The sequence below is a fragment of the Leptonotus elevatus genome, chromosome 6 (assembly GCF_054856555.1).
Source record: "Leptonotus elevatus isolate MCC_2025b chromosome 6, RoL_Lele_1.0, whole genome shotgun sequence".
NCBI lineage: Eukaryota > Metazoa > Chordata > Actinopteri > Syngnathiformes > Syngnathidae > Leptonotus > Leptonotus elevatus.
The window spans coordinates 6804993-6830320 of NC_141244.1; the positions used below are offsets into that span (position 1 = coordinate 6804993).

General features: G+C 38.1%; 2 protein-coding genes across 7 annotated transcripts; one reads left to right on the forward strand and one right to left on the reverse strand.

The window, feature by feature from the left end:
• The first annotated feature begins 882 nt into the window (after nt 1–882).
• Nucleotides 883–14205, forward strand: sybu (syntabulin (syntaxin-interacting)). Of its 4 annotated transcripts, none has more exons than XM_086079195.1 (8): nt 883–1534; nt 5722–5769; nt 5849–6035; nt 7796–7996; nt 9539–9635; nt 9760–9894; nt 11100–11255; nt 12576–14205. In XM_086079195.1, the coding sequence occupies exons 2-8, from the start codon at nt 5746–5748 to the stop codon at nt 13657–13659; spliced, it is 1884 nt and encodes a 627-aa protein (XP_085935321.1). In that variant the 5' UTR covers nt 883–1534; nt 5722–5745; the 3' UTR covers nt 13660–14205. The 4 variants fall into 4 exon arrangements, with proteins under 4 accessions (XP_085935321.1, XP_085935320.1, XP_085935323.1 ...); XM_086079194.1 differs by having other exon boundaries at nt 884–1534; nt 9742–9894; XM_086079197.1 differs by having other exon boundaries at nt 884–1534; nt 7850–7996.
• A 2120-nt stretch (nt 14206–16325) lies between these two features.
• ebag9 (estrogen receptor binding site associated antigen 9) lies at nt 16326–24702 on the reverse strand. 3 transcript variants are annotated; one of them, XM_086079517.1, is made up of 8 exons: nt 24613–24677; nt 24431–24541; nt 24088–24182; nt 23755–23836; nt 23488–23649; nt 21091–21201; nt 19848–19939; nt 16326–19650 (listed from the first exon to the last, which is right to left on the reverse strand). In XM_086079517.1, exons 3-8 carry the CDS (start codon nt 24168–24170, stop codon nt 19533–19535), a joined length of 648 nt encoding a protein of 215 aa, XP_085935643.1. In that variant the 5' UTR covers nt 24171–24182; nt 24431–24541; nt 24613–24677; the 3' UTR covers nt 16326–19532. The 3 variants fall into 3 exon arrangements, with proteins under 3 accessions (XP_085935643.1, XP_085935640.1, XP_085935641.1); XM_086079514.1 differs by lacking the exon at nt 24431–24541 and having other exon boundaries at nt 24613–24702; XM_086079515.1 differs by having other exon boundaries at nt 24431–24687.
• Nucleotides 24703–25328: the final 626 nt, after the last annotated feature.

Consider the following 25328-nt stretch of genomic DNA (forward strand, 5'->3'; position numbering starts at 1 on the left):
TCTTCTAAAGTATTAAAGTACAGTATGCGTTGTCTGGCTAGTTACACAGGCACACCCAACCTGTACGACATATTTTCCCAGAAATGTCGAATCATTAACAAAATACACACATTCGATCACTATTATCATTGTTTAAGAGTGTTTTTTTAAGTATTTTGATTGTATTTGTATTTTACATTGAGTTTTAGTGTGTGGGTTGGTTCCTGTGTGCGTCATGATTTCAAGGCAAAGATGTTTAAAATCCAGTGCAGTCATGCTTTTCGCCAGGAGAGGGCGCTATCATTGAAACGTCAAGAACTGAACACATTTTAGATTAATTTAGCCATCCATCACTATGATATACTAATTAAAATTTAAATAATTGATTTAATGGTTAAGTCTTGTAAAATGATACTGTTTGTTTTTGTGTGTATGCCTTCACGAAAAATACAACAAGAAAGTTCAATTTGCAACATAGTTATTTAAACAAATGATTTAAAATAGTATAATAATTTTAGTAAGTACTCTGCATCAGCATCGGTATCGGGTACTTACTTACTATACTTGGGGGTTCTCTGTACTACACTGTCTTCTTTTTTAATTTTCTGGCACCATCTCTGTGTGGCATCATCTTAGTGCAACACCAGACGCATTCATGGGTTGCGGCAGGAGAACGGTAGGCTAAATACATAATTGTGTGTGGTGTGCTGCCTATGTGCTGCCTATGTCTGGAAACGTCACTAAACAAAAATGCCAGAAAAAGTTTATCCATTATTTTATATCTTCTGCCATCTGGTGGAAGAGCATTAAATCATCATCATTACATGTTATTTCCGGCAGAGGACATCAGTGACGACAAACCTTGTTTATTTGGTCACGTGCTGACATTTCCGTCGGTTCCACCCAGATTCGTCCAGACTCCAGTACCTAATGGCGGTCCACTTTGTCACGCAAATGATGAGCAAGCACACGCACACGACAGGTTAGATGAGATAGAAGGGCTAAGAATAACAATTTTAGATGTTTTGTATAAACTTTAAAACGGGGTTCTGAACATTTGTCATCACTTTAAATTTAACTTTAGCATCATTCCCGAATTTAAAATAATAGGTTATATAAATATCACGATAAATAGGAGGCAAATATCAACAGCTAAGCACTCCCCGTCATTCAGTACCATGGAGAGTCATCGTGCATTCTGCAAACAAATTATTTACGTAGGCTATTTAACTTAAAACGTTGACGCCATCATTATTTTGTTGATGCTCGATGGTGACCCCGATCCCATAGGACGGATTACATGTACCGTTCCATATTGCTCATTTTCGCCCCTCTGCATCTTAAACGTTGGGCGACTCAAGAGTTAATGCGTTATGTAACACCCAGAGGATGGTCGTCATAATGTGCGCGCACTGTCAGAGGTCCAATGGGGTGTTTGTCATCACTCTGGGTCCATCTGTAGCCTACAGTAGAACACAACCTGGTATACCAGCAACTGGACGTGAATTTGTGCTCCGCAGACTTAGCCGCAACCTTCCCTACAAATAAACATCAGGTGAGGATAATTTTGCTGGTGACATTTGTATCATTGCAATTAAACAATATCGTGATGTAAATGCTTCAAACAAATTAACTGCGCACATAAGAACATGGGTGTGTGTCTATGGGAATTATTTGTTATGACGACGCAAACAATGTTACTCTTCTTGACTGAAATAAATCCGACAACGCATGTGTTTATTTCAAGGGGGGGGGGTGTTGGGGGGGGGGGGGGGTCGTTGTAGGTGAGGCACCAAGTGCAACAGATTGAATGACTAGTTAGTTATGCAATGTGTACAATTTGTACAAATCATTTGAAGTCGAGTTCCAGTCATTCCAAATAATTACCAAAGTACAAAAACACGTTGATATTGTTCTGCCAAGATGATAGATAGATAGATAGATAGATAGATAGATAGATAGATAGATAGATAGATAGATAGATAGATAGATAGATAGATAGATAGATAGATAGATAGATAGATAGATAGATAGATAGATAGATAGATAGATAGATAGATAGATAGTGTTTTGTTTCAAGGGATGACTCAAAAGCCTTATTCAGTATGACAGCACAGCATGTTGTGATGAGTGCATCTATTTAAAGGTCCACAGTCTCAGATTTGCATATGTGGGGGAAAAAAAGGAGTGATTGATTTATGTATTATTGTATTGTATGCATACCATGGCATGTAATATTTAAAAATATTGAGCTACATGTAAATTCACATTTTACTAGGTAAGCATTATCTGATGTCAAAATACGAGGGATTCAACCCGGGGGACTGACTGCATTAATGGAATAAAGTCATAAACAGCTTGAGATCAGTCCATGTGTGGATCAACATTAGAAAGCAGTTGGACTGGAGCGGATTAAGAGATTTTAAATCTATACGGTACTGTTTAAAACGTAGACCATCTGGTTGTAGTATGAGAACAAGCATTTAGACTTGGTCAGTTGTGCAAATATTTTCTGTGCATTCCAACTGACATTTCGTCTTTCTTTTTTTTTCTTTTTTAAACATGACACTAAAGATGATTTTTGCTGAGTTTCTTCAAAGGAGTGTAGATCAATTGGTCTGGATGGTACTCATTGTGTGTGTTTACCATTAAGATGTGATGTTTAACAACGTAGATATGGTGTCTGGGTTCGAGCTGGTGATGATGCAATTGGGGAACCAAATCATCTTTAGAGGCTAAATAACTAGAGCTGTCAAACGATTAACATTTTTGATCAGATTAATCACATCTTAGAATTTTGATTAATCACGATTAATCGCTTAATTAAAAAGGCTTTTTTTGCCTGCCAAATTTAAAGAGCACCTGTTATGTGCTATTTTTTTCGACATTTAATGTTATGAGGACGTCTTAAAAAAAATTGATACACTGCACACACTCATCCTCCTCTTTTTCTAATTACTTGCATAATTTAAAATGAAAAAAAATCACTAATAGTTTGATTGATTGATTCTGAATGTCATGCGCAAACATTTATTAAATGCTTTACTTTAATGCATGTAGTTATGTTTATTGCTCAAATACTGTGCTACCTTTAACATAACCATCCGCTGTCAGCTAAAGGATCATTTACAGTCAAAATGAATAGTGTGATTAATCTGCGTTAATACATGATTAACTCATTCACTGCCATTGACGGCTATAGACGTCAAAAATTAATTTGAACTATTTCTAGTTAGTTTTATTTTTTTTCCACTTTTGTTAACAAGATTATGAAAACCTATAATTTTTTTATTGTACATTTAGAACAGATATGAAATTTATGATTAATCGCGAGTTAACTATTGAAGTCATGCGATTAGCTAAAATAAAAAAATTAAAATAAAATCGTCTGACGCCCCTAATTAAAAATTATTAGGGCGATTAATTTTTTTAATTTTAATTAATCACATGACTTCACTAGTTAACTCCCAATTAATCACAAATTCAATGTCTGTTCTAAATGTACAATAAAAAAATTCTAGGTTTTCATACTCTTGTTAACAAAAGAACAAAAGTAAAACTAATAGAGATAGTCCAAATTAATTTTTGACGTCTATAGCCGTCAATGGCAGTGACTGAGTTAATGCGATAATTTTTTTGTGATTAATTATTAGTTAACGCTTTAACTATGACACCACTAATAATAACAGACATTAGGGCAGTTGCGAATACTCTCCTCCAAATGTTTCTTTTCATTATCTCACATATAGACCAAAGAAGCCATGTAATGAAATGTATAGTGCACAACTTGATATTGCATCTTGTTGCAGCAGTTTCATTAATAGACAATTGGACCAAATCAGTGTGCACATACAAATCATTTCGTACACACAGAATCAAGGGCATAATATTCATGCAGAACGTGAAAGCCTTCCTATCCCGTCAACTGGTAACACCCACACATAACATTTCAACATTGTTAATGAAGGACAGAGTATTAGGATGAGCTGCAGAAGCTGACAAACAAAAAAATGCACCCTTCTTCAGCATTCTCCTCGTTGCTAAGACTATTGCTAGGGCACTGGGGTGGATGCTTATTGATGTGTAATCAGATGCTGTTGTGCCAGCCCACTAGACATCTGCTGATGTAAGCACGGCACTTGAGTTTGTGAGGATATTGAATCTAAAAGATACAATGGAGGCCACCTAGATCTTGGTTCTATTTTAGAATCTGACAAATGAAAAATGGAGTTTCAATCCCATGGCACTCTGCTCTATTTTTGCCATCCTTTGTGGTTTGAAGAAAGAGGATGTCATAATCTGGAGCTGCACATACAAAATAATCAGATTTCCTTTTGGCCACTAAATGGTTGATAATAGTCTCATCCCAATATGTGTAAATGCAGATCAAGGATAAGAATATAGGCCTGACATCGTAGAAAAGCGGAACGAAAAGCTTAATGTCAATTACGTCATTAAAGCACTCAAAGAGGCACACCACGTCTGCACTTATGCAACTGACCCATTAAGGGAAGCTGCTGAAAGGCAGTGCAGCTAACAAACCAGAAGAAGTGATGAGACTGACTGTACAAGCATGAGAAGAAATTCTGCATTATTTACTTGCAAAACATTAATAAAAAATGTTTGTTCTTTGTTAAACTGTGTGTGTGTGTTTCTTCCATGTACACCACAGAAATATTTCGAGCATAATTTAAGATTTATGTATTTTTTTTTACATGACAAATTCCCATTTACTTTTTTAAAAATAATTTTAACACAAACCTACCAAATAAATTTTATATGATACATATTCATTAATCTAATAAAGCCGATTTATTTGAAATGCATAATCCTCAGGTTTATGTATTTAGTGTTAATAAAATATAATTACTTTTTATTATTTTTACATTTTGGGGATGTGTGGATTCAGTTTCATCCCCAAAACATAAAAATGTAAAAAATGAATAAAAAAAATGAACATGTGTTTTTCATATAGCACTATATTTATCGTGTATAGACAACCTGATTATTATGCAATTCAATACTTTATGTATTTTAAATACTCTCATAATTATTAAGTTAGAGTAATTATACTTTATTAACATGGGGATTATACATTTCAAATAAATAGGCTTTATTAGACTAATAAATATGTATCAATGTTTATTTAGTAAGTATCTGTTATAATTATCTAAAAAGAGTAAATTGGAATTTGTCATGAAAAAAATGACATACATTTTAAGTTAGTTTCAACAGGGCAAACGAAGAAATAAAATATACATCCATTTTTTATACTATGTATCATGTTCACAGAGAGTTGGACTGGTCAATCACGCCACAGTAAAAATCACAAAGCACACACAGCCAATTATTACTTATTGCGCCACCTTTAAATAGGTCAGGTTTTTGTCAACTTTTATATATGTACACTTTAAAATTGTGATTTAAACTGTTGTCCTTGTTAAACGTTGTCATCAAAAATAATAATAATAAAATAACTTTGTGATAATGTGAAATGTAATAAAGATATCCTTCACATTTGGAAATTATAGTGTCAATAATCTGTTGGTTTCATAAAGTGTGGTAAGATTAGAACATGTTGGCCGTGTAATTCTTGTACCATCTGTACCAGGCTGCATGTGGACTATGTGTGTATGCATGTGCGTTAATGTAGCGGGTGGGTTTGGTGATGTAACCAAAAGAGGGTCTTTGTTCTTTGTTTACTGTTTGTCGCCTAATGCTTCTTTTTGTATGGTTGATCAGTGAGAATATACTACATGAAACACAATGGGACCATTCCAAGAGTATGAGGTTAGTCTTTTTATTGAAACTACAGTACATCATACGGCTTTGGAACCTACACATGATTTAATATGTTCCCGCCAAACAGGAAAAGAAGTCACCACAGAAAGGAAGCCCTCGGAGTCGCATCCCACGTTTGGTCCTCCATCCCTTCCAGCCAAAGGGCAATGGCTCGCCTCTTTCTGACTCTCCTTTCTCAGAAGAGGAGGGCAAAGAGTGTGACGTCAGCTCCAATCACTCCAAGAGGACCATCAGCACAAACTGTTTTTACTCGGGTAAGAACTTCCAAATGACATCACACACATTAGAAATGCCGTATGAAATAGAAACCTTTTTGATACCCGGTATCGGTATCGAGCTTAAAAATCAGGCCTTTTTTCAAGGTATCAGTACTCACGATATATATATACAGTATATATACAGTGCTGCTCAAAACTTTGTGAACCCTGCAGGCATGGTCAATTTTTTTGTATAAAATATTAAAATAACCTTATTAATAACCCAATCTACAATGCTGACATTGAAAATAATGAACTTGAAAAAAAAGAATGATAATATTGTCATTCATTATTGAGCAAAGGTTGTTGATTTAAGAAAAACTCAGATTTCATGGGTGCAAACGTATGTGAACCTCTCACTTAATCGGACATTGCACTTCCTTTTGCAATGAGAACTTCATCCAAACACTTTCTTTAGTGACTTATCAGTCTTTCACATCTACTTTGGGAGATTTTCGCCAGCCATTCCTTAGTTGTATTGCTGGAATGCTTTGGATTATTGTCATGTTGCATGATCCATCTTCTACCAGGCTGTAACTTCACAAAGAACGGCTTCAAGTTATGATCCAGGATTTCACAATATTCCTCTGAATTCATGATTCTCTGGATTATGTGGAGTTGTCCAGGTCCTGAGGATGAAAAACCAGCCTAGAACTTAACGTTCTCACCGCCCTGCTTCACTGTAGAGAGAAGGTCCGTTTGCTGGTATGCCGTGTTGACTTTTCACCAAACATGACTGTTTTAGTTGTGACCAAACAGTTCAATTTGGGACTCATCTGTCCATAGAAGGGACTTCCAAAAAGCTTCAGGTTTGTCCAGGTACTCTCTGGCAAAGTTGAGATGGGCAGCTTTGATTTTTTTTTTGTGACCAGGGGCTTCTATCTAGCAAGCCTTCCATGAAAGCCTTGTCGATTGACTTTTCTTCTGATTGTTGAAGCATGCACATGTGTCCCAGATGCAGCAAAAGAGGTCTGCAAATCCCTCGATGTGATGCGCAGGTTGGCTTTCACCTGAATTATCATTTGTCTTGTGGTTCTTGCTGATATTTTAGAAGGTTGTCCACTTCTAGGCTGGATTGTAGTAATTTTCAGTGTTCTCTAGTTGCAGATGATCTGCTTCACAGTGGAATGATGAAGCTCAATTTTTTTTAGATGACTTTATAGCTTTCCCCAGACAGATGTGCTGTCACTACCCACTTCCTGGGGTCCCCTGAGATTTCTCTTCCTCTCAGCATGACTGACCTGTTTCAGTCAGTGATGCAATTTTTTTTCGCTAAACCTCTCCTTTCATTGGTCCATTTCAGTGGTTAGTTTAGCTACCAATTTGTCCTACCTGATCCTACTTAACTGCTTGTTTTAAGCAATGCAGCTCAGGGTTCACTTACTTTTGCACCTACATGAATTGACCAAAAACTCTTTTTAATTTAGTTTTGACTACACAATTAATTTTGACTACCCAACAATGCATTGAAATGCTAAACCTACATCTGTTATTTCATATCAAATGTAATGGTTCAGATTGAACAACAAAATCAGGTTGAAACAATTGGAAAGTCCAAATTGCTCAAGATCTTCACAAACTTTTGAGTAGCACTGTATGTATATGTATGCATATGTATGTGTGTGCGTGTGTGCGTGTGTGTGTGTGTGTGTGTGTGTGTGTGTGTGTGTGTGTGTGTGTGTGTGTGTGTTTAAGGTCGAGGTCTCGTGTGTCTGGTTTTGGTTATTACTGTGTGTGTGTGCCTATCTACAATATAGATGACACCGGCTGCCCAACTAGTCAGTCTGTCTCCCCCTCCAAAACTCCGTCAGGCTCAGAGGAGAGTGCCCACAGCTCGCCAACACTTCCTGAGCGCAAGGTCAAAGTGAAGAGGGTACGAGTTATAGCAGAGGGCAGTCGAGAACCACGGAGCGCGCCGAAGCACAAGAAGGAGCTGAGGTCGGCCATGAAAGCCAGAGGTAAGAGCTCAACACTAACTTTTGCACCGGTAGCACTGGTGCAACCAACTTTTGAAAGGGATACTTGACTCATTGAGTACAAAATTTCTATTTTGTCCAAATTAATTTAATAACTCACTTAAATTCATGTACAATTAATACATTAAAAAAACAAGTTTTTCCACATTTTCTACTGAAAATGGCTGAATGAGTCAAGTATCCCTTTAAGTTAAAGAAGAAGGATTTGGTCGCACTCGTTTATGGGGAGGTGCAGCATGATCATATTTGCTGGCATATTTTTTTTCACATGATGTAAATAAAATTGACAGTGACTCAAGATAAGACATTTGGGAAATATTTTGCAGCAACAGGAAGTTTGTCTGCAACAAGCAGAGGCTAACGGAACAGGTCCAATATTTTATATAATTTTAAAAGAAGACAAAAAACTGCAAAGGCTTTGCTTTTATTAAATTGTTTCTTAATTTGTAACTGTATTTTTTATCTTTGTATGTTTTATTTTTTGGTTTTGTTTTGCTTGTTCTTAAGAGTGGACCCTGAGTCTGGAATAAAAAAAAAAAAAAAAAATTCCAGATCCATAAATACATCTATGTAAAAGTCCTTGTAAAATCCCAGCAGTTTTTTGCCTTCTAGCATACTTTTAACTTGCAAATGAATGTGACAAATACACAGCCAGTAAGCAGCAAGACTGCAAGCCAGTATCCTCCAGAATGGTGGATGATGATGTCGTGATAATGTGGTCTTGACGTCATACACCACCATGATGGAGGTTGACACATTGTTTTGTTTCTGTCTTTATTGAGCATTTGAATAGATCTAAACCACCAACATGGCCAACAAACAAATACTGATCATGTGATCGAAAACTATCTACATATGAAATTGGACATGTGTTAGCAGCTCACAAAAACTGCTCTAAAAGAGAGAATCATTACTTAATTCCGTGTTTGACCTTGGGGGCAGGGAAATGTCCTTGTTCCAGAATTAAACTTCCTCCGCCTTAAATCTGCAAATACCTTTTGGAACACAAAACTCCATGAGGCAATATGCGGAGTAAATTGATTGGTTAAGGGAAAAGGTTTGGGGCTTAGCCAATTAGGCTGATTAGTGGGAGGTTATTTAAGTGGGTAAATGTGCACACCTTTAGCCGACTCACAAAGTGGTGCAGAAAAAAGTTTTTGCATAATGAGTTTGCCACATTCATCACTGGACACAGTACTATGGTTTTGTTTGATGGCAAGAGCTGCCTCTCAGGTAGGGATTCAAGAGATGTCTATTAAGATTAATTTTGCGTCAATCTGCCAATATTTTACCCATGGCAGAGCAGGTAGGACACCTTCAGTGTATATCACATTGTTGATTGATAGTTGTATTTTTAATGGAGGTGTTTTCTTGATGCACAATGCAGACTTTTTTCCACATTTACTTTGCAGTTACACTTCCAAAATCTTTTTTTATGCGATGTTTTTAATAGCTGACATTCTGACATGACAAATGAACCAAAACAAGCATTATTTGATTAACATGCAATTCCTCCTCATGCAGGAAGTGAAGCAGATTTTAGCTCCTCCAGCAGTACAGGGAGCTTAAAAACCAAGGAGAGACTCGCCAAATCGTCTGGAAAGAAGGCTTCCTCTCGCAGGTAACCTGATTTTAGCATTATTTTGCAATCCCAAGCTTTTCAATTGTTAGATGTGAAGTAATGGTTCTTGTTTTGCATTGCGTCAATTTGCTTCATTATAATGAAGTCGCATTACCCACATCAGCATGGTCCCAGTCTTCAAACCAGCAGGCAGCTCATCCTCCAACCGGGATGCCGAGCTGTATGCTCCCTACAGGACTCCGCCCAGAGCTGCAACCTCAACCATGAGTAGCAGCTCCAACTCCAGCCCGACATCCAGGTGCAGATTTTTATTATGTCAATCAGTTTTTTGTTGTTGTGACTGGATTGATTTTGACGATGTGACGTACACGCGCTAAATCATATGGACTATATGCCACGGAGGAGGCGGGACTTCCGACTTCCACGCAATAAAGAACATTTGTTTCAATAAATTTGATTTTTAATGACAAGTTTCTGTTGTACTCAGCCTACATTAGATCAGTGGTCACCAACATGGTAGCCCCAAAGGACCACATGAGTCGCCCATGGCTCAGTTCTAAAAAAAACAAAAACAACAAATAGCTCACCAGTGATGGGACGATTGTGAGTTTCCCTAGAAATTTTGTAGTATTATGTAAATCTAAACACTCTCAGATATTTACAGAAATAAAATGTTGCATATTGGTAATTATCATAATTTCCCAATTATATTATTCTAGTTTCCTAATTATGAGAATTCATTAACATGATCATCAGTGTCTTCATGTAAATACATACTAACTTCAAATTGTAACTTTCAATAAGTGGGACCTGACTGATATATATTTTGTTGAGCCTGATGCTGGTTCTGATATTTGCCAAAATAAAATTCTAATAACTGATTACAGCAATCAGTGGCATGAATAAAATGAAATAAAAATAAATCTCATGAATAAAATACTGTAACTTATTTTTTTGCTCCGTTAATGCTTGATCACAAAAATAGGAATTGCAGATAAAACGGACTGTTTTACAATACTTTGTCCTTTTAGACTTTTACCTTACCTAAGTATTGGTCATTTTCCACTTATTCTGCGAGGGATGTTTGAATGTCATATTTGTCTTATGTTGCAATTTGTTTGTGTAACAAGCTAAACAAAATAAAAAATATTGTGTTTTTTTTTTTGTTTTGTTTTGGTTCAGTACTTTAAAAGCTAATATCGCCTTAAATTAAATCAGTCAGGCCCTAATAATAGTACAATTAGTTTTGAAGGTTTTTACCAGTAGGAAGGTGATTTCTGCCCTAATATATTAAGCATGTATTTAGATGAACTAGTATCCTGTCTCTTGTCTGCATGCCAGTAATCCAGCATCAGACAGTAATTCTCTGGCCCTAGCGAACATCTGCCGCATTGTCTATTGCTTGCAGTAATTTTAGTGTTGAATTATAATGTCTGGTTGGGGTGTGAGTTGTTAAATTTTCGTTTGTTGTGTTTTGATAAACTGAATTTCTCTGCCCAACAGGAGAGCGAATTTGAGCCGCTACCATTCATGTGGCGATAACCATGGAATCAGACCCCCCAACCCTGAGCAATACCTCACCCCTCTGCAGCAGAAAGAAGTGACCATCAGACACCTGAAAACAAAGCTGCTGGAATCTGACAACAGGGTGCATGACAGGTCAGTTAGCATCTAACTTGTTCAACTGTAATTTTAACTTTTTTAGTGTTTGGTTTTAAAGGTGAACTCAAGCCCAAAATGTTCTTTACAATAATATGAGTAGCCCCGCTAAGCTAAACACAGTATTCTGATTAATGTAGTTTGTGTTATACGATTTCAACAGCAAAATCCATTTGAAAATGACATCGCAGTTGCTCAAGGCTCAGCTCAGCGAAGTTCGGCTGAACAACTGTGATGACGTTTCAGTTGAAAGCAAGTGGCAAAATGGCCGTCCCCGAAGATGGATTAAAACGAGAGAATTTTGTTAACTCGTGTTCCACAAATGTAATATTAAGTATAATACAATTTAGACTAGTGAGAGCACATACAACATATTATTGTAATGACAATTTGGGGGGTTACTTCACTTTTAAAGCATGAGTGGTTAGGGGCAATAGATGGTGTCGGGCCTAAACCTTGTAAGTCACAATTTGGCAAATGTAATATTTTTTCAAAAATTTATAGTTTTGCTCAATCCACATTGTGGTGTCATTTTGACAACTCTAAAGTGTTGAAAATGGCTTACTCTTTTTGATGATGCAATGTTAATGGTTGATAAAACATGTCGTTTTTGGGGGTCTTCTGAAAACTGACCATTTTAGAGGTCCAAAGTTTTAGTCAGATGCCAGTGATATGTGATGTAATAGCCACATCCTGAAGCTCTGCTCAACTGACATCCACTCTGTAATTACATAAGACACACACACACACGCAAAATGACATGCCAAAGCTGGAGTTTGGTCTTGCATGGAACTTTCTTCCAGATTCAGCTTTAGTATGAATATTTCAGTGCTCGTTTTGGCTAGTGCGATCTAGTTGGCGGTCTTTCTAAGAAAGTGTTGAAGTGACTCCTTCAATAACTTGAACAATAAGGATGTAACGATAACAGCAATATCCTGATTTGCGATATTAAAACTACTTCAATATCGCCGTCGTCATGTCACGATATTAAAAGCATTACATCTGTTCAGATGAAGGGGAACGTAATATGCCTGTGAAGTGTGAACCGAGTCAATATGTGGAGGAACTCAATGTGTGCATGCATTAGCACGTAAGTGCCTCAATACAAAGTGTTATTAGAGATTGTAGGTTGTTTATATGCATTGCTGTACAAAAGTGCTTTTTGTGCTTTTTTTCCCCCCCCGTCTGAGCTTTTTTATTTTTTAACAATATTCTGACCTTTTTTAATATCTCGAACCTCCCCACAATATTGTGATAATTATCGTATCGTTTGGATATTGTTACATCCCTATTGAACAATGAACATTTTCTGTTTTTCAGAGAGGCAGAAATTGATGACCTCAAGGGTCAGCTGAGCAGAATGAGAGAAGACTGGATTGAGGAGGAGTGTCACCGGGTTGAGGCCCAACTGTCCCTCAAAGAAGCCCGGAAGGAAATCAAACAGCTGCGCCAGGTTGTGGAGACCATGAAGAGCAGTCTGATGGAAAAAGATAAAGGAATACAGAAGTACTTCATCGACATAAACATCCAAAACAGGAAGCTGGAGTCTCTGTTGCAAAGCATGGAACTTGCTCAGAGCGGTACCAGCCTTCCAGAAGAAAACGCACGAGAATTCATCTTCCAGAGCCCCGAAAGGAGTGCGAAGAAGATGGTTGGGGATGAAGAAGGTGGGATGGAACTGGCAGATCAAGCGGTAGAGGCTCTGGCTGATAGCGGGCTGCTAATAAATGACGAGATGGCCAACACAGCTGACATTTTGGAGCAGGTCTTCATGTCCACTATGATGGATTTCAATTTGGACCCCAACAAGCCAAAGCCTGGAATTGAGTCAGGCCTTGGAATGTCCATGTTATCGGAAATATCCAGTCCACCTCCGCTAGCTACTGTTACCAGCTGCATCTCACACTCCCTTAAGGAGACTGAAGATAAAGGTGTTCAGACAGATATCATGCTTTTGTCACAAGACCTTCAAGTTCTTCTTTACCAGCTTCTCGGCCTTGAAGGGAGAAGAGAGCAGACGTTGTCCATCCTGCCCGCCTCCACTGTCACTTCTGCACATTCCCCTGCACCCCTTGACAACACAGTCATCGCCGCTGACACCGGCTTGCACTGCTCAGAACTGTCCGAGAAGCCGCGGTTCATGGATGAGCTGGATTTTGACGTGAGCGCAGAAAAACCTCGTCCCTCACCAGGACTGGGTGTGATCAGCAAGCAGTACTGGAGCAAGAGTTTCCTGGTTGATCTGGTTGCCGTGGCAGCACCCGTGCTACCCACAGTGGCCTGGCTGTACTCGCGACACGGTGTGGAGAAAAGCACTCCAGCCAACATCACTGCTCTCATCAGGGGCTGTTGCATCATGGGATTGCACTCTCTTCGTCACATTGCTCACAGGCCAAACGTGTAATGGCTTTCAACATGTTAGCACACGGCTCACTTTCAATTAGAAGCACTTAAGCATTTTTGAGTATTTGTTTCATTTTCCTCAAGCCACCATTTGAAGTCTAGCACTGTATGTTTAACAGGAGTTGAAGCCAAATGGTATTAAATGGAAGGGAGTATTTATTATGGTTGTATAATTTATTTATAGTTACTGTATAAAATGATCATCTGGGTAGATGATTATTCCCATTGCTGTATTGAAGATAATGTCCCGAGTTGTCCTTGCTACTTGTTCAGTTGAGTTTTTGGAGATCAAGGATTGAATGTCGGAGGTTTTGAGTTGTTCTTCAAGAAAGAAACTTTTATCCTTCAGCCAAAGCTTTAATGTAAAATACTGTTCAGTTTTTTTTTAAGTGTGTATTTCTCCCCCCAGTCTGCAGAGCTTTAAATTGACCCTTTTGTATTAACACAAAGTTGATGCTTCACAGCATATGACAGTTATGTGCCTGAGCTATGTGCAATACCTGTGGTTTGCATCAGATATTTATGAATAAAGCATGATAATACAGTACCTGCACTCCTGGCTTTATTTCTAAACATAAAGTGGTGCCTTGTGAGTTTCTTGAGATACGAGCTGAGATTTTTTTTTCTTCCATTAGGCCTACTAAATTTGAGGTACAAGTGTTGTATGGTGGGTGACAATGAACTTAACTCTCTTCACAAGAAGCAGTTTACCATGGTGAACAATTCTCAAGAGAGGCTTTAAAGGGGAAATACCCACCCCCCCTCCCCAATTATTTTTAGTTCGACAGTAAACTTCATTTGTGAAATATTTGTTTTTGAAATATGAGTTAAAAAGCATTATTCACCTTTTTAAAAAAAAATAAAATCTATCAAGGGGTGGCTATTTTGCCACTATTATATATTCATGGGCGGAGCCAAGACACGCTTAGGACTGCCCCTTCATTTGAATAACATTTCGACCTGACAGAGCATCTGCATCATGAAATAAATGTCAGAGCAGAGCATTTTTATTTATTGATTGATATTTAATTATATCTATACATTTAGCTTTGTATTTATTTTGACATTTTTAATTTTTGAATCTCAATTTTTATTTATTTTTTACATATATATATATATATATATATATATACAATTTTAATTTTTATATCTGTTTTAATTTTCACTTTCATTTATTTTTTAATTTTGGCAGTTTTGGTCTTCCATATATACCTACTTCAAGCAACAAATTTTTCTCCATAGGTTTGGCGTATTTCTTGAAAGTGAGATGACATTTTCAAAACTGCAAGCTCATTTGGCCAAACAGACTTACATTTGTGCACAACCTATCAGTTCATTAGCAAAAGCACATATCTATCCCAAAACTGCTCACACATGCTCCACTCCAAGTTCCTTTCCCAAACAAAGAGTCGGTAGAGTCGCAACTACAAAGATCCTACTCAATTGCTTTGGCTCATCTGCATTCACTTAGTTCTTTTGCCAAAAAGAACTTGGATGATTTTGCACAACTCTTTGGATCATCTGCAAAAGCTCATATCTCTCCCAAAACAGCTCACCTATGTGTCAAAATCAAATTTCTATGTCTATTCAGTGCCCCCAAAATGCATTGTCCCTTTGGCATTCTGTGAGCACCACAAGTCAAAATCATTAGATGTTTTCTCACAACAGCTAACAAAATACAATTATATATAAAACTGAGGGGGAAAAGGGATTTTACAAGAGCAGTATTCAAAGTTTGCAGTTTGACATACTCACAGTCAAGGAAATTGCAACAGTTTTTATTCACAAAAAGTTACTTACACATGAGTAGTTCTGTATATTTATGAAAAACTAATAACTAAAATCATATCTCGCACACAGCGTAAATGAAGAACCACCAACTGTAACACTTTTACTAGCCTTCCCCCTCTTGGCCATCATCCTCATTCTCTTGGGCATCCATACGCTGCTCTCTGTTTGACCAAAGGTTTTCATCTACATCGCAGCTAATATTTTCCCTTGCAAAGCAGCAAGGAAAAAAACGGCGTTAATGTCTCAACCATCCTCTACACAGATCCCCTGTGATATGCTGGACTAATTTTGACAATTGAACAGATGATTTTGCATATTATGATTTACATTACATTGTGCTAACTGTAGGCTAAATGTACACAACCATTAGCACAGATCCACTGAGGCAATTGAGACATGTTCTAAGACATTGGCAATTTGATGAAAGCAATGAGAAATGCCATTCAGTTGAGACCAATTGTAAGGTAGTTTAGGGATTTGTCCATGGTATTTTGAAAATGTCATCTCAGTTTCAAGAAATGTGCCAAACCTATGGAGAAAAACTGTAACCCCATGTATATCTGATGTCTATATTATATTGCCCCCAGGTGGCCAAGGAACACAGCCACACACACACACTAGAAAGAAGCAGACCAATGTCTAGTGAATTGAAAGCAAAAATGGTGGTAAAATTGCTTTTCTTTAGGTTCTAATTACACATCGTTACTGTATGTTTTTATAAAGTACAGTATTTTTCTAATTAAGGCGTTCACTACAAATGTTGGGGCTGGACTGGATTAATGGGATTTCTATTAATTTCATCAGGGAAACATGATTTGAGATATGAGTGTTCTTAGTCACGACTTCATGAAACATGAAACAAACAGAACAAGTATCTCAAGGCACCACTGTGGGTAACTTTTATATAAGAGGCCTGTTAAAGTTGGCAAAGATCGTCATTTATTTAAGATGTTCACATGAATAAATGAAGAAGAGACTTCACCCAAACAGCGTTAATTCCCATGACTGCTTATCCTGGATAAAAGCTTTCTCAGTCTGTGTTTTTCACATCCTTTGGGTTGAAAGAGTCAACAGACTAAAGTGCATTTAATCCACTCAGTGGTTGACTCTGGAGCTGTAAATCTGCAAACAAATTGGGTTATTGCCACTGCAGATACCATTCCTTTCTACCCACGCTTTTGTTTTCAGTTATGATGTAACGGCAATTCAAATTTACTCAAGAAAAATGTGATAAAGGAACTGACACTAAATGTAATCCCCATGACGTCATTGCACTCTGCAATATCGTGGTGGAGTGCAATCCATGTTACATAATCAAAACACTTTAATTCAGTAGGCATCAAAAGCCTGAGGCATAGGATGCTCTTACGCCCTCAATGGCAGGCTTGCGTTAAGAGAATGTGGGCTGCAATATTACCCTCTTACGCCCTCAATGGCAGGCTTGCGTTAAGAGAATGTGGGCTGCAATATTACCCTTCAGGATATAGTAAATATTGTGTTTACCCTTCAAATTCCAAATTGCTTGCACAATGCACAGTTTGTAAAACAACTTCAAAAATTATTTTTCATTATATATTCACCTTTTTTCTTGGAGGAATACATGTAAAGTATTTTTTACAGCCATCTCTTATAACCAAAATTTTGCCATTTATTTGCGCCATTGGATAGTAAGTAAGCCATTAAAACGCCTCTCCTGTAAACTAAGAATATCTAATGAAATTGCTTCCTTGTCCAAAAATCGAGAAATGTCAAAAATACAAACAAAATGTTGTGTTGAGTCTAGAATGAACCCCATCTTATCCAAATCATACAACTAAAAGTCATTTTCATTAGTTTAAATTTGCCGTAAAATTGCCTGATCACTTTAAGCACTGATATAAAGCGGAAAATGTAAAAGTCAGACAAAAAAAAACATCCTTATGAAGTTTCACAGCAGTTGCATTATCACAGCTGTTTTTTTTTTAACTAAGTACAAATGGCCAGAACACCACCCAGAGGGTTAAGTGTGATGTTTACACAAAATGTCACTTAATTCTTGTGGATAAGCTCTTGATCAAAGAAGTTACCGTTGGCCAGGGCTGGACTGGAACAACAAAAAGTCGGCCCTGGCAATTTGACTAATGCCACCAGACCCGACCACCCCCAGGTTAACACGTAGCTTTGCGACTAATGTTGATTGGCTTCAGGTTGCGATCCATATTGTAAATGGATTAATTGCTTCCTATAAATTGTGGGCTGGTCTCTTGGGGTAAAATAGAAGAAAATAAATAGCACCGCATATGCCCCAAAAGATACTGGCCCACCGGGCATCTGTCCTGTATGCCAGATGGCCAAATCGTATGCTTCAGATTTGGGGTTCACTCAATTCTGGTGAGAAAGCACATTATTCACCTGAATCATAAAAGTTTATTCAAAAAGCTGTGAGGGCATACTTGATGATTTCACTGACAGTCCTGTTATTTTACCATAAGCAAATTAAAACAAAACAATGTACTATACATCAGAAATACATAAAGCATAATTCCATTTCTGAATAGACACACAAGTACCATGCAAACTGTTGGTGAAACAGGGAGCTCTTATTGCTGAAGAATCTCAATTCACTAAAATACCTGCTTGCTTTCTTTAAGCCTGTTCATGGTCTTATCACTAAAGCTGTAGAACAATTAGCAGTGTGCTTAAGCGACCCCAGATTTGGCATCCATCTTTCATACAAAGTCCAGAAACGCACATTTCACTTCACAAAGGCTGCCAGTGAAAATGTAATGACAAATGGGGGCTACAATAAGTGATGTCACTAGTGAAAACGATCCATAACTCATGAATCGCGTCAACAAACCCCAATTCCAATGAAATTGGGACGGTGGGTATATGTTAACAAAAACTGAATACAACAATGATATTCAATTTCCTTAACCTCATTTGAATATACTACAAAGATAGAAATAAGATATTGAATGTTCAAACTGATTGTTTTAGGCTAATATTCACTCATGTGCAATTTGATGTCTGCAACATGTTCCAAAAAAGATGGAAAAGGTGCACATTCATCATTGTGTTACATCATACTTCCTTTTAACAACACTCAAGTGTCTGGGAAGTGAGAACATTAAATTGCTAAAGCTTTGTGGGTGGAATTCGCTCCCATTCTTGCTTGATGTAGGCTACACCTTGAGCTGCTCAACAGACAGGGTTATGCTGTCATATTTTGCGTTTCGTAATGTGCCCCACATTTTCAATGGTTGACTGGTCAAGGACTGCTGGCGAGCCCATCGATTACTTGCTCTCAATTAATGCGAAGCCAAGCTGATGTAACGTGTTCAGAATGTGGCTTGGCATCATATTGCTGAACGTCCCAACGTCATTGGAATTGGTATTTGCAGTTATCCAAGACCAATTTCTCCAACTAAAATAGTAAAGAGACACTGAGTGACTGCATATTTTTCCATCACAGTCTGAAGCTCATGTTGGTAGCCATGATGTTACCATAGGAACCCACGGTTTAAAATTACAGGCTGGATTATGCTATTGTCTTTAAATACTAATTTTATACAATGCAAGTAATCGTTTCTTGGAGGGTGGGGGGGATTCCTTTTAAACAATGAAACTAATACAAAAACAATTATGAAGCAGACCAATGTCACTGGTAAACAGTGAGCCTTAAAAATAAATATGCCTCTTTGTCCTTTGCGGTTAGAAATAAGACAAAGAAAATCAATAGTGCACCTTTTATGTAAAGGTTGCACAGCACAGATTAGATTTTATTTACACACCTTGAATAGGGCCTGTGCTAATTAGCACATACACCTACTAATATACTGGGGTCGGAGACATACGAATTCTTAAAGAACAAATTGAACTGGAAACAGGGTGGAAAAATGGGGTTTGTAAGCAAGCCCAAGAAGGGTTCACTGCCGCTCACAAATTGACAGGAACGGCTGCTGGATGAGGACCACTTACTGAAAATGGAGCAGTGCAGCATGAGAAATTTGGATGGGTTGATGATTCTAAAGATAAATTCACGACTGATTCAGTGTCTTTCCCTTGAGATCCTCTGGCTCAAAACTGAGCATTACCAAAATGTTACGAAAGCTTAACAGCCATCTTTTGCTCTTTCTTCATCATCCTCTGGGCGTCTTTCTCCATCTTCTTCCTCTGCTGTTCCATGGACCGCTTTTCTCTCTCAGCAAGTTTCTGTTGCCTGGTACAAGGATGACGGATTGTAAAATATGTTATTATAGATCATGAATGCATCCTAATCTGAGCGTGATGACAATGAACGCCACCTGTCTCTCATTGGAATACACAATAGTGGTGAACGCTACCATCTGCTGGTCAAAGAGTGAACCTACATGCCTATCAGCTGTCTGACGGTAGGTACAGTAATAGATGCATTACCTGAGCACCTCTTCTGCTTCCCAGGTAGCGTCAGACTCATCCTCCCAGGCGTTGGTGTCCCCCTGCCAGTTGTCCATTTCGCCAAGCTCTGCCTGTACAAAGTTATACAACAGCACCAATGAGGATTTGACAGCAAATCTGTTGGCACAATAATATGTTTACACTAACAAGCACGACCAGTTCTGGAAGAAAATAGAGGTGGAATTTTGACACTAAACTAATTATAAATATTAGAAATATTACATATGGTGCTTTTAAAGGGAGCCCTAGGTTTTAACAGCAAATAATAATAATAATAATAAAAAAATAATAAAATAAAATAATTCATGCACTGCTTAAATGTAAGTCTACAGTAGGTTACACATAACCTACTATTTACCAAGTGTTACTTCCCATTTTTTGTTTAATATTAAATATTGAAACAAATTTGAATGTGATTGAATTTGTACAATCTTGAATTCTGAAAAAATTAATTAGGAAAATATGCCTTTGAAAGTAAAGCAGTGGCGTTCAAATCACTATGATGTGTGATGACATTTATTCCATTATTAGTCATTGTTTAAAAAAATTTTTTTTAGCAAAGCAAAGCATGGCTTTACTTTGATGATGTTAAGTGTGATGTGTGAAGTCAGACACTTCGGATCACATTATGAATGAAGGTGACACGAGACAAGGACTTCCTGACAAGCCCTGGGATACAACAGTATTAACGTTTAGGGCTGTAACATTTTTTATTTTTTTACAATTAATTATTCCATTGATTACTTGGGTAGCCACGTGGACGCACTTTGTAGCAAGCTATGCTAAGCTAAGTTAGCTGGAGAAGCTTTAACTCGCCTGAGACAAGTTTTACCATGCACAGCGATTTAGTGAAAGAAAGCCTGTTGAGAGCATGCAAGCATGAAACGGGCACTCAGGCAAGCGTCTTTTGCAACATGAATACACTGTAGTACAAGTCTACAAACACCATAGAGTGTGTTAATGAGCAATGGCAGGGTACATTACATAAACTAATAAGTTACAAAATAATAATAATAAATCATCCAACCAACCCATCGTAGCGCAGTGGTGGCCGGCTGGACCAGCTCGTAGCCACGCGTGTACGCTCCTGTGACGCCGCCTTTCCAAAATAATGCTAATGCTAATGCTACTCAACCATAAAAGTTTCACTTTAATGTCCTTCTCAGCCATAAACAGATATTATGCATGCCTGAAGCTTCACAGATGATAAAAGGTAACTCACTGAAGGTGGACAGAAGGTCATCATATCTTGAGAGACTGCTAGTCTGCTAGAGAAACCCGCTGAGCCATCAGGCACCAGGTAGTTCAATGGCTCCCTTTTCTTTAGCACTATCTGCAAAGTGGAAAACAGAGACATACCAAAAAAGTGTGTGTGAATAGGTAATGAATGGTTTAGACCAGGGGTGGGCACACTCGGTCCTCGAGGGCCAGAATCCTGCAGGTTTTGGATGTTTTCCTTCTCCAACACAGCTGATATATGATCAGCAAGCTCTGCATAAACTTGGTAACGATCCTGTTGATTGAAATCAGCTGCGTTTCAGCAAGGAAACCTCCAAAACCTGCAGGACGCCGGCCCTTGAGGACCGAGTTTGCCCACCACTGGTTTAGACAGTGTGTACAATGATGCCGGCAATGCCTTGGGGCAAAACAACATTAGTCAACCATTTTTTGTGGACGTTTTTTCCCAGCCCGAAACTGATTACCTTCTCATCCTATCGAGAAAGTTTCTCGTCCTAATGTGAAACATTGTTTCATTTTTTCACTCATGTCACTTTAGGGCAGAGGTGGGCAATCTCGGTCCTCGAGGGCCGGATTCCTGCTGGCTTTGGAGGTTTCTCACTTCCAACACGAGCTGATTCCAATCAACAGGATCGTTATCAGGCTTATGCAGAGCTTGCTGATGAGCTGATCATATATCAGCTGTGTTGGAGAAGGGCAACATGCAAAACCTGCAGGACTTCGGCCCTCGATGCCCACCTCTGCTTTAGGGGCTCTGTAGTAAGCTTCCATAAGCTGTCAGATAATTAAAGTTGATTTTAAAAGCGGGACAAAGTGGTCTCAATTGTACAGCTCACCAGCCCCTGCGCTGAGCCGGGTTTACTTGGAGACTTACATATTCAGTCCCAATCAAATGTTTGTGACGGGATCTGCCGTTTTACAGCGGTGTGACACACAGGGATAATAACGATACATTTTATTTGAAGCGCCTTTCAGGACACTCAAGGTCATTGTACAAAACGTTAACTAAACGAGATTAACTAAACGTCACGTGATTTATCAAATTGAGTTTGTTCATCCATTTAGCACAGCAGTCATGATTTTCTTAAGCACGAGCTAAATATCCATCCATCCATTTTCGTGACCGCTTATTAACAGCTAAATAAATACATACAAAATAAAACATAAAATATTAACAAGTTACACATATTTTGAAACAATTCCCATCACAGAGAAAAGCTCTGGTGAGACGCTGCCCTTTTCAACCATGTTAACGACGACGTCACTGCACATTTCAGTCAAGACACAGCATGTGTAGCCGGATGCAGCCAGCCAAGCCAGCCACAGCGCTATGTTGTTTACATCCACATTCCTCCAAGCAGTGTACTTTTATGCGGAGGACACTACCCCAAAGCATTATCGTTGATGCAGTTACATTAACCTTCATTTAATGTTCACACAGTCAAAGTGTCATGAACTAATACTTTCATGGAGTGCATGCATTCCAGTTGACCAACCATTTTAGGACTACTTTATCTATTTGGCGGGCTTATTATTGCATAGGCCATTAATGTTTGACTTACCTGATTTGTATTTATTTATTTAACCTTTATTTAACCAAATTGGCCAATTGAGAACCATTTGTAATTTACAATGACGACCTGGCCTGATTGCAACTTGAGTGTGATGCTGAGGTTCGGAACAGCCAACACCGGAACTAGCATGTCAAAAACAGAGAACTTCTTTACTTCTACACCGCAAATCCATGTGGAGGTGTTTAATTGGGTTAGTATACACAATATAATCTTTTTGCAGGCAACTGATCATTTATGTTAACGAAGTTAAGCCACACTTTCGTTCGGCGTGTGTAAGCCGTGCGCAATTCATTGGTTCAGCTGCTTCTTCGTGTCCACACTTGGCAGTCAAAATACGCTTTTATGCTCAAAATCTCCTTTTATGCCGAGGTCAGACTACATGAATGTAGCTTGATTTTGACTCTAGAGACGTGTTGCAGACAAACATTCACTTTTGTGACCGATTTTGAGTTGCCTTGACGAGTCGTAACCCGTGGCGTGTAGCGTGACATACTCAAAGACGATTGGTCGTCTGGCGTCTCGGATGCTTCATGATCATGACGCAGAAAGTCTGACATGTCAGAATTTGTGTTCGTTTTGCCGCATAGTACAACATGTCCTACAATTACTTCCTCGGAGCTTGGCACAACAGGAACGAATGCAAGCGAGTGCCAAGCCGCGAGCGAGTGCCGTGCTTGTTGTAAAAGGCAAAATCTGAATTTGTGTTAATTTCTCTTGCCGCTGACAAACAAATCAGAAATGAAACAGTCACAATTTTGTTGGATTTTAGAAAAAATAAATATTTGTGGCTTATGATAAAAATATACCTTCTGTGTTTTCCTGATGGTTGGCGTCATGTCTTTGAAGTAGTCGGGCTCCTCAATCTCAGTGGGTTGAGGTGAAACGTTTCCATTACCACCTTCAATCTTAATACTTGTTGGAGCTTCTTCATCCCATGAACTCCATTCTTCAACATCTGGCTGTGCAGACTGAACAGCACAGAGAGAAAAATTATGTGTTAAAATTAATCTGCAGCACTGGACATTTTTTTTAGGCTAGAGTAGTTGGTTAATTCCACAGAGTTCACTACTAACCTGTTTTGGTATGGATGATGAGAAATCCACGGTGGTCGGAAGAGTTATTTGATCCCCACTGAGTTTTCGGCCCCTTCCACTCCTAGTTTATTGCCAAACAATAATAACATTAAAAAGGGGACGTAAGGTCACACCTTCATTTTGTAGTTTAACTATTTTAATTACCGGTAATATCAAAATCAGATAATCATATATATATATACAGTGCACTGCAGGAAATGGATGGATCAATTAAAGGCAAATCAACTCAATGCGATGCCCAACACCAACAGCTATCATAATACGGATAGATTAGTTTAAACTGATTGTTGTAATGTTTTCCTGAACACTCACCTGCATATCAATCTCTTAAAGAAAGAGAGCAAACTGGCCAGGCATGTGCAGATCCTAAACAGACGGAATTGTGTGATGGCCATGACGAAATTGATCTGGTAAAAACAATTAAAAATAAATCACTATTAACATTTAGGTGGTTTTGTTAGCACTCTTAAAGACCATGATGTTGGGAGTCAAAAACATGTAAATAATAGCAACGCACCAAATTTAGCAACGCTAATATCAAGTAAACATTCGCAAAATGTAACGGTTGTGCACTTCAAGGCTGTCCAGCTCGCGTTTTCTTTAATATCGACCGTTCAATAATACAACCATAAGCGTATTTGTTAGTATAAATTACCGTATGCGTTTCCTTTTGTGTTGCTGACGAGACAAGTTCATTTATTTGCCGACCGCTGCTTGCTAGCTTAGCCCACAGGAAAGCATGCCCTTTCAAAAATCCGTCAACAGTCTGTCAGTGTGACAAAAATGTTCGCTATAAATCACGGCCACGTCACAAGAAAGACCGAAAGAGGTACATACTCCAATGCTGTTTCATGACAGAACTCTGAAGTATCGTTGCTCATCTCCCTTGCACAGCTGCCATCTTGGAGCTCAGCTGGGAGGAGCAGGAACAAGGAAATAGAAAAGAAAAACTACAGGCGCGATGCCTTCAGCGATTCAAAAAGTGTCGGAGTTCATGCAGTAAGATGCTGCTGTTTTGCAACACTATTAAAAATTATACGCATTTGGATCTGTGTTGTAGCGTAATTATTAAAACATTTTGATTCAATTAATAGTGTCGCAATCGTGCCACCTGTCAGTGTCATACATTATTGTACAGCACTGACTTTAAAATAAAATTCACATATTTTATTCATTTTACTTTTCTGACATGCACCTACTTACCCATTTGTTGCCCGATTCCCACCATCCCAACTCCAACATATAAAAAAAAAATTCACGCCTTCCTGGATACTATTTTTTTCATTCATAATTTCCCAGTTTTCCCAACATTTCACATTTTGTACACCAAAAATTCCCATTTATTCCCAATGAGACATTCAACAAACAGGTTTCATATCGTCCCAACTCAAAATTCAATTCATTCAATTCACCTTTTCATAACACTTTAAAATTTCACAAGATATCACATGTACCAAAATTTTGTTACATTTTTCACAATAATATTCCTATTTTTTTACCAGAAAATTCACATCTTTCTACATTCATTCATTAATTAACACCATTCAGGCATC